The following is a 10,625-nucleotide window of genomic DNA, read 5'->3' on the forward strand; positions in this document are numbered from 1 at the left end:
TAACTTATTGTTTGACCTGACTTTCACTTCCCTTAATATTCCCAAAATCCTATAAACTATTGTTTGATCAAACTTTCGTCATTTCTCTTAATATTCTCAAAATCTACAATCTAAATAAAAAATACCCTATCTTTATAGAAGTATAACTTGGATACGAATATCTCTCCCAGGGCTGCTGTGAGACCACAAGTGATATTTTTAGCACACGTCTGCTGATATTGAAAGGTATTGGAAGACAGCAATATGACACTTCCTGGTCGAATAATCGTACTGATGTTTTGTGACTGTCACAGCGTCATGCATCGATTTTGGATTTGAAGCGACTGGATCAAAAGTTGAAACATCGAATATCACAAAAAAGAAAGTGCCCCGTTTTCGTCGTCAGTTGATTCTTTTTTTTAGAAGGCGTGCTTCCAGGGATCAATAAATATCAACTGGGTCTCAGTATTAGAAAGTTATGGAGTTATTAGCAGATCAAATGAAATTTTGTGACCAGCAGCCCGCCATAGTTTTTCTTCAAGGGATGATGATGGCGGGTATGTGCAGGAAGGCTCACGTTGTGGTGGTTCCTTTCCCTACACAGGGCCATATTAACCCCATGATGGACTTGGCCAAGAAGCTGGCAGAGCATGGATTCTTCGTCACCTTCGTCAACACAGAGCACAACCACCGCCGCATACTGCAGGCCATGACGAAGGCGAAGTCTCAGGGAATTCAAGAAAATGAGACCAGCGTCCGGTTGGTGTCCATTCCCGATGGGCTGGCGCCAGAGGAGAGTCGGACTGAAATTCCCAAGTTGATGAGAGCAATGGAGTCGGCCATGGGCTCGTCCATTAAGGACCTTATTCGAGTGATAAACGAGAAAGAAGAGCACAAGGTCACTGGTTTGATAATAGATGTGACCCTCTGCTTCATGCTTGATGCTGTCGGTCTCTGCGATGATGTCACAGTCGCTGCTCTATGGCCCGCACTCATTGCTACGTATGGTATCTGCTACAGCACTTCAACTCTCGTCTCCTCGGGGATCCTTCCTTCCAATGGTAAGCCAACAATTCGTTAGCAGTCTAGATCGAATGAGGTAATTTATGGCATCTTTATCTTGGTTGCAGGTATCGAGGATATCTTCGAATCCTAGGGAAAGTAGCCAAGTCAAACAATGGTCTTGCTGTACCTTGGATTTAATAGACTTTTTATTTTATTGCGAGATATTCTAAGAATCTGCAATTGAGATAAGTTAAGTAGTTTTAGAAAAAATCTTACAGATAGCAATGAGGCCAAACAATTGACCTAGCTGTTCTTTGGATTCCTAGATATTTCAGGTATCTGCAACTAAGATAAGTTCAGCAGTACTTCATGAAGGTAGTCTAAATTTTAGATTTTTTTGCTGGTTTCTTGGCAACTATTTTGACTAAAATCTTGCCGGTAATTTTAGAATCTTAAGTTTTAGTAATGTAATATGCAGAAATCTGAGTGCCCCAAAGATTTTTCACAACACCCAATCTATTTTTACACTTAAAAATGCATTTTAATCAACTTAAGTTCATGATCTTACCAAAAATTATATTTGTATAGCAAAAAAGTCAAAAACTTCTAATAGCTAGGCTGCTTATTGCCATTTTCCAGTCGAGTTAATTTTGGCTGAAATTTGATAACAAATTTTTGAAATCTTAAATTTCAAAGATGTAATCTGTCCAAAATCTGCAAAATCACCCAATAAAAAAAAATTCAGAGTGCTAAATCTATTTATACACTAAAAAAATGCATTTTAAACAACTTCAAAATCCTAAAATAAAAATTCAACTACTCTGCACTTCATTACATTAATCGTTGTTTGTTTGTTGCAGGAATTCCAAAGGAACAAAAAATTGTCAAATATCTGCCATTCCTGCCACCGATCAATTCTGATTACCTTCCATGGTTATTTGGAGCAGAAGCTGATCGAGAATATCTGTTTCAGGTGGGGCTCCGTAACATGGAGAGAATCAAGAAGATAAAATGGGTTCTTTTCAACTCATTTTATGAATTAGAAGCTCCCATCATCGACGCTTTTCCCATAGAAGCCGGACTCTGTCCCATTGGGCCTTTGATTCCTTCTGGCTTCCTCAGTACACGTGATTCAGATTTCAATAAAACAGAATTAATGAGGCCGGCTAGCTTCTGGGCCGAGGAACTGGAATGTTTGGATTGGCTAGACAAGCAATCTGCCCAGTCTGTCATCTATGTCTCCTTTGGCAGCCAGGCCGTGATGAATGAGAGGCAACTCGAGGAGCTTGCTCTGGGTCTGGAGGCGACACAGAGGCCTTTTCTGTGGGTTCTTCGCTGCGATGTACTGAATAGCACGGGCTGCCCCGTTCTCCCCTCGGGATACATTGAACGCATTGGAGTTCGTGGGTGCATTGTATCTTGGGCTCCGCAACTCTCTGTGCTGTCACATCCTTCAATACTCTGCTTTATTACACACTGCGGATGGAATTCCACCATGGAAAGCATCGCCATGGGCGTTCCAATGATCTGCTGGCCCTGCACTGGTGACCAGTTTATAAACAAAATCTACATTGTGGAAATTTGGAAAGTGGGCTTATCCTTCACTGCCAACCGAGCTGAGATGGTGGAAGCCATAGAAATTGTGAAGGCCGTAGAAAGACTTGTGTCGATAGACGAGGGACTGGAGATGAGAAAACGGGCAGTGAGACTGGGGGCGAAGGCCAGAGGCGCAGTCAAGGAAGTAGGGTCGTCCTTCATCAACTTCTGTGCGCTCTGCAATGCCTTTTCTTGCAGACGGGTGTATTCTGGTGCAGTCCCATTCAACGTTAAATAAATGGGCCGTGATCCTAGGCCTGAAGTGCCTCCCACTCCCCACATCAGAGGTTTCCTGACTTTTCTTCTCTTAGAATGTTTGGAGGTCTCTTTATAATTTTACTTGTTTGCATGAATAAGCGTCTTTGGCCAAACATTGCGGAATCTACCGAGTATTTTTATGGTGAGTTGTGAGTTGGGCATCTTAATCTTACATAAAAACCAGTAGCTAAAATTTGACAAAATTATAAATAGTGGTTTTTTAAGGTAACGTTGGAGATCAGTGAGATCAAAAACTGTTAGTGACGGTTAAGTGTTAGATTCATTGGTTTTTTTTGAGCCTAATCCTCTAGGGTTTTAAGGAGAACTGACCAAGTGACTTTTTATAGCAAGGTGCTTAGGCTACCCATTCTCAATCAAATGAGCTAACCCTCTACCGTAACTATAAATCCATTAACGTGGATAAATATTTGAATATAAAGCAAGAAAATGAAATATTAAAATATATAATTTTATTTGTAAAAAATTGATATAATTATATTAAAGATTTTTTTTTAGGGTTTAAAGTTTATATTAAAGTGATTTGTCTACCCCAAAGGCATACTACTCTACCCCCAAAGGCATACATACTTTGCTCCATACTCTACCCCAAAAGCATAGCTTATGCTACCCCTCGAGAGTAACTATAAATGAATGACGTGGATAAATATTTTCAAATATTTGAATATAAAGCAAGAAAATGAAATATTAAAATATATAATTTTATTTGTAAAAAATTGATATAATTATATTAAAGGTTTTTTTTTTAGGGTTTAAAGTTTATATTAAAGTGGTTTGTCTACCCCAAAAGCATACATACTTTGCTCCATACTCTACCCCAAAAGCATAGCTTATGCTATCCATTCTCGACCAATTGAGTTAACCCTAGAAACTAACTATAAATCAATGACGTGGACAAATATTTTCAATTATTTGAATATAAAGCAAGAAAATGAAATGTTAAAATATATAATTTTATTTGTAAAAAGTTGATATAATTATATTAAACCAAGAAGGAATACATACCTGTGACCTCTTAGGAGAAACACATCCTCTTAACCATGAGGCTCACTCAAGTTGTTAATAATTTGATTTAATTCTAAAATATATATTATGTTAATATAAAAACAATAAAATTTTAAAAACAAAATTGTACAATTATAAAGAATAATTAGTACTTGTTTGTTACTTTTAGTAAAGTGTGATAATTAAAATTTGATATATTTTTTAAATTGAAGTTACTGAAATTCGTATCTAGTAAAAATATAATTTGTAAGGAATATGTTACCTTTTCAATCAATATTGATGTCATGATTTAATGTAGCAAAAATGCACTTAATTATTAGTTTTTATTTACAATTTTTTAGTGAAATTAAGACTCACACAACTAATTTATTACTCTATAAAATTTTAAAACAGATTAGACTAAAGTATAATATATTCCACTTTTAACATCATAATTACATTTTATATATCTTTGTGTTTCCAACATTTAAAATATATATATTATTTACATAAAGTAGCATAACTATAAGTTGAACTTAATTTGATTGCAAATTTCAAGAATATTTAGTATCTAAGAGATAGGAGTGAAGTCAATTGTTTAATCTCATTCATGTGTCTCAAATTTTAGAATATCCTTGGAATTTGCAATTGAGATAAGGATGGCCACAACTATATTATTAAAAGTAGTTGATATACACTAATTGATGTTATTTTTCACCTTGAAAAAATTAATGACATCAATAGATGTATATCAACCATTTTTAATATTGTGGTTCTGCTAGTTGACCAAGGTTGATAGTGGTTGTTTATGGCGAAGTTATGGTTGACGAGAGTTTATTTTGTTGAAAATATGGTTGACAATAGGTGAAATATGGGTGAATATGGTTGTCAATAGGTGACCATGAGTGAATATGGTTGAAAAGTGGTGTTTGTGTTTAACTATAGTTGAATATTATAGCCCATGTTGACTTTAGTTGTCCATGGTTGAGTTGCTTGTGTTCGATTATAGTAATTTATAGTTGACTATTTCCATTGTTCATAATGATTCACCAAGGTTGGGTATAGGTGACCATGTTGACCCTGTTGACCATATTTAGAATGGATGTGCATGGTTGAATATGGTTGATCGTGGTTGACTATCATTGACTATAGAGAACTCTGGTTTAATATGCTCAATTATGATTAACTTGGTGTAACACCATTATTTGACTAGCCACAACGCTCATCACACTAACCTCAAATACACATTTTTGTTTATTTTTTATTCGTCAATAGGGGTTCGTCTTAAATAATAATGAGAAGGAAAATGAATAACATCCATTGTTGCATACGATTAATCAAATTTACAAATTTTTACATATTCATTTTTCAGTTAACAAATGCAGTTCACTATTCATATGAACATCAATACAAAAGCAAAGAATATATTAATGCAATTGAATGAATGTACCATTCATCAAGCAATCATGCACCCAAGTGTTGTAGAGAGAGTTGCAGCTGATGTGTTGATCTAGTCCAATGCCAATTGAAGGAGATCCATCCTTTATCCCTCGTATGCTCGCCCGATATTGTTGACTTATCAGTTGACCTCTCAAACTTATTCTTCAATGCTTTCCTTCCTCACAAACCCCCAAGCTGTAATGGTGTTATAGGAATGAAGAATAAACTAGAAGTGTAGAGGTGAGATTTCTAACCTAAGAGGTTCCCACTCAAAGTAAAGAACTCCACACACACCAAACTCCCAACAAGGGTCAATTAGTCAAACAGAAAATGGTTCAACATTATAAAATTCATCTAACACGAAGGTGCATATGATAATTCTTTCTTATCTTGGTCTTATTTTATAAGAGACTTCCCTAGCCTTTTGGATTTTATCCCAAAATTATCAAATTCTATTATCTTCTTGTTGTTTTTAACTACCCTTAGTTTATTATTTTATTTTATCAATTCTTATTTCATTATTTCTTTTAAACATTATTATTTTGTTAATATTCTTCTAAATTCCCTATATTATTATTTCTTTAACTCCCCAAATTTTATTATTTCTTTTAACTTTATTTATTTATAATCTTCTAACCCTCTCATTTTTTATTACTTTCTTCTAACTTCTTTTATTTTATTAATTTCTTTTAACTTACTTTACTTATTATTTTCCTCTAACTTCCCTTATTTATTATTTCTTTTAAATTCCCTTATTTTTTATTATTCTTCCAACCTTTCTATTTTTTAATTTTTCTATGACATAGTCTAGCTAATAGATGAAATAGTTTTTTGGGCTAGAATCCAACAATAAAATTTTGAGTAAGATTGTGATTTATTATTGTTTAAAATGCACTTTTGAATGCATAAATGGATTCAATACCCACAACTTTGTGAATTAAATAATTTAAAATTGTGATTATTAAAAATCCCTACCATGTTTTGGACAAAATTCACCAAGTAAAAGTGCCCAAAAAAGGGTCTTTTTTTAATATTTTCTTCTACCTTCCTTTATTTTATTAATTTTTTTTAACTTTCTTTATATATTATTTTTCTCTAAATTCCCTTATTTATTATTTTCATATAACTTAATTTATTTTATTATTTTCTTTCAATCCTCTTATTTTATTATTTTCTTCTCTTAATTGTCACTTGATCTCAATTCTATGCTTTTCCACATGGAGGTTTATCTTGAATATCATTTTCCTTAATTTATGAATTGACTCTTTTTATCTCATTCTCACTTCCACCTTAATGGTTATAATAACTCAACATATTATAATTATTATTTCCAATTTAGAATATCTCCCCACATATTTTAGGATAGCTAGAATACTTTATCAAGATATAATTTTTTGATTTGATTTTTCTAAGGTTTGGTTCATGTCCAACCCTAATAATCCCCTTTTCCAAGTTTTTCTAATTTTTAAATAAAATTTTATTGTAAATTCACTTTCAATGTACTCTTTAATTTAGGTACTTGGGCCCATTATCTTGAAATTAAATTTACCTTTCTATTTTTCAATACCAAGGGCACAAATTCGGTTGGGTGTCACCACACTTTCCATTCAAGTATCCTTTTTCTTCTTGAAACTAAGGGTGCCAAGTTGATTGTGCCCTTCAAGAACTCTTCCCGCAATTCCAAGGATGCCACAACACTTGCTCTTCAAGTATCCTTCTATTCCTCAATACCAAGGGTGCCAAGTTGATTATTCCCTTTAAGAACTCTTCACGTAGTTCCAAGGGTGCAACGGTACTTGCCCTTCAAGTATCCTTTTGTTTCCTAATACCAAGGGTGTCAAATGGATTGTGCCTTTCAAGAACACTTATCGCAATTCCAAAGGTGACAAAATGCTTTCCCTTCAAGTATCTATGATTAATTAAATGGACCATAGGTATGAAAATGGAGACAACCATTAAGTCCTAGGCTACCCCTTGTTGTCAGATTAATTATGATTGAGGATCAAGGTGCCCACCTTGATGTGCTCCCCTTAGTGAAACATCGTGAGTGATCGAATCTACTCTCAACCCTCATAATATCACGCAACTTCAAGGTGAAGGTTCTCAGCCTTCTAAGCCAAGCCACAATTGGAGTGCCAGCAGATACAACCCCATCAACAATATGTGAGTCATTCAAAAAATACATAACTTGTGCCTATATTCATTAATATTTCATTAGTGTGTGTGTGTATATATATATATATAAGTTTCAATATCAACTATACTTTATAACCAAACCAAAATCATTGTCCCCTCACATGCCTATGCACACTATGGTCTATTGCCACACTTAGACAATTGTGAGTAACATATGATCATAATTATTAGTCATCTAAATGTATACATGATGAGAAGCATCAAAATCATCAATATCAACCAATATCATAACTATCAAAAAAATCTAGACAAGAAATCAAAATCATAACTCATCACCTCTTGAAATTATAACTGAATCATCAATGTTTGATGTCCTCAAAGAGTAAAGTGTATGTTATAGTATCTATCCTAGAATTCAAGGTAAGAGTGAAAGTGTTTGTCTCATAGTCAAGGTAAAAAGGGGCACTACATTCACCCCCAATTAAATTAAACTTCATCCCGAAGTTTCAAAAAAAGAAGAAAACAATTGTCATAACTCGTTACATCCTCCTTAGAAATGGCATTAGGACTATATTTATCTTCTTTAATCCTAAAGTATACAATTTATAATTTTTAGTTTGTTATAATTCACATGTCAATTTTTTTGTGATGTATGCAATGAATCAATTACTAGCAAGAGAAGGGCCTACTATCATTTATGTAGGTAGATATATGAAACTCTTGGAGCAATTGTGACATCCCTTAGTTAATATTTTTTTCCATTATAAATAAATTGCAATTAATTAAAGGATGAGACAAAGGGACATAGTTTCTAGATTGCTTGAGGAATGGGTTGTTTTAAATATCAGTCGTGGTTGGTTTAGTGAGTTTTCTAAACAATAAATTTAACTAAAAGGAAGAGGATAGATTTAGGTGTCCTCTAGCTCCAACAACAAGCAAGAAGAGGAATTTTCTTTTAAAAAAGACATGGGTTGTACCATCTGGGGGTGTGGTTGACTGGCATGGAACTAGAAAGGAGATAAACAATTAGTCAATTTGGAAGCACACACATTCCCACATAATGCACATATGGATAGGCAGCAGAGAACAGACTCTCTCATTCTCTCATGCGCAAAGATAGTGGAAGGGGAGAATGCATTCTAATTACCCTCTTTTGCATATGCACAAGTAGCAGAGGAGAGGAAGTAATGAGAACATTGTAAGAAAAATTCCTCCAAGGGTGGAGGTGAGAAAACAAAGAGAGTAGTGACCATATTTAACAGAAAGAAAGCTATGGAGAGATAGAAACCAACTAAAGAACCCTCACAGAGGCTTGCAAGGTAAAAACATTATAGAGAGCAGTGGATTTCCTGTAAGGCTAAAGAACCCACTAGAAGCTTGTGGATTGATGAACCTATTGGATTGGGAAGAGCTACTCAAGTGCTTTTGAGGGTTTTTGAACCACCAAGAGTTTCCTTGGGTATGAAGCTTTGGTTCTTGACTCACTAATGAACCACCTGGAGAGGTGACCTCTTTTCCCATTAACTTGATGTGGATGGTTAGGACGAGTTCTTGCAAGCTCAAGAGGGATAGAAATGGCTATATATATATATATATATATATATATATCTATATATATATATATATATATATATATATATATATATATATATATATCTATATATATAGATATATAGATATATATATATATATATATATATATAGCTGGCACTAAAGGGAGAGTCCCTTGAAAACCACTAGTTTCAAGTTATTGTTCACAATGAACAAGTAGGGCTAAGCCTTGATGCCTTAAGTGTTAAGTCTCAATAGACCCATTCGCTTAGAACCACCATGATTGAGCTTGTAGGCTAGGATCAGTTCTCAAACAATTCCTAGTATAAGTGTTGAAAGCTAAAGTTCAAGACCTAGAGGAGTTAAAAGGCCAAAGCCTCCATAATCCATGTGATTGGGCACATTGACCAAATGCCTTGGCGGGATAAATTTAGGTCGTTGATGAAGTGTGTCCATATTTGTTGGATGAACCTCGAGGCTCTTCCTTAGAGGTTCCTCCCTGGGAGTTTTGAATGGAGCATGGTAGAAATTTTCCAGGGGGAGTGTTTATGAGGTGATGTTTCCTTTGAGCAGCGCGAGGGGAGGGGGGAAGGGGCACCTGCAATACTCCCTCCTAGTGTATATGTGTCACAGATTAGGCTGCACCTGCTATCTAGCGGGGTATTATGTGACTAGGATGAATGGGTCAACAACTATGGTAATACTGCCATGTGGCAGAGAGAGGCCAACTGAGATTGTTACGTGGGGACCACACAAATTCCATGTGGCAGGTTGGTGAGGTAAAACTAATTAAATGGCTAATCTATTTGGATGGCCATATATTTGGATTAGAGTAAAATTTATATCGTTGGAACCATCTCGACAATATGAATGTGATGGTATCATTCGTTTTGAGATTCTTGAGAGTAAAAGAAAGTGAAAATTTGGACCCCATTTCCATAACTAGACCATGGAGATTGGGTCAACATAGTAACTATCACTTTCTTCCCTTAGTCAGGGCTAGGGATAGTAGGGGGTATGTTACATAGTGGTATCATAGCTTCTAGGTTTAACACTTAGACTGGAAGGGCTCTATCATAGAACTGACAAGCAAAAGTTTGACACTGGACTTTGGGAGAACTAGTGAGGCCTTAAAACCTTGTATTGAGCATCATGAACATGGTTGTCTATTTATTGATTATATTTTTAGCTTGGTGTATTTTACTATGATATTTATGTGTAGCATAGTATTGATGTTTAATATGTTTTTTTGATACTCATGTGCTAAATGAGGTGTAATGTTGCAGCTAGATTTACACTAGCAGTTTTTCACTAGCAAGCCAAGGTGATAATGTTTATTATGCAGTTGAGTTTTTTTCAAAATATAACATTGATGTGTGAGTATGACACCATATAAAAGACACTAAGGCCCAAAGAGATGAAATTCAAAGACCACACGGACAAGAAAAGGTGGTACAGTATAAAACCAAGGAAATAATAGTAAAATGGTGCAATATAACTCCGACCAATCACAACATGGACATAAAGAGGAATGATCTGTTGAACAAAGAGGAGGGAAATATTCTCATAATTAGATGGACATGTGGAGAAGCCTAATATCATAAATAAGGATTTGTAAAATGGACAATGAGAGGCTTGTCAAAGCATAAGAAAATCAA

The 10,625-nt window shown here is 34.8% G+C and overlaps 1 protein-coding gene across 1 annotated transcript; it reads left to right on the forward strand.

Annotated features, from left to right (window-relative positions):
• Positions 1 to 407: 407 nt before the first annotated feature.
• On the forward strand, positions 408 to 2,963 carry LOC149263263 (UDP-glycosyltransferase 83A1-like). Its single transcript, XM_089387498.1, has 2 exons — positions 408 to 1,040; positions 1,845 to 2,963. The coding sequence occupies exons 1-2, from the start codon at positions 458 to 460 to the stop codon at positions 2,816 to 2,818; spliced, it is 1,557 nt and encodes a 518-aa protein (XP_089243624.1). The 5' UTR covers positions 408 to 457; the 3' UTR covers positions 2,819 to 2,963.
• Positions 2,964 to 10,625: the final 7,662 nt, after the last annotated feature.

The sequence above is a fragment of the Pinus tabuliformis genome, chromosome 6 (assembly GCF_031772625.1).
Source record: "Pinus tabuliformis cultivar Carrire ecotype Pingquan chromosome 6, CPIR1, whole genome shotgun sequence".
In the NCBI taxonomy this organism is placed as follows: domain Eukaryota; kingdom Viridiplantae; phylum Streptophyta; class Pinopsida; order Pinales; family Pinaceae; genus Pinus; species Pinus tabuliformis.

Coding starts and splice junctions, on each gene's coding strand:
- LOC149263263 (XM_089387498.1), top strand. CDS start 458: ATGGAGTTATTAGCAGATCAAATGAAATTTTGTGACCAGCAGCCCGCC. Junction 1,041..1,844: donor GGGGATCCTTCCTTCCAATG/GTAAGCCAACAA, acceptor TGTTTGTTGCAG/GAATTCCAAAGGAACAAAAA.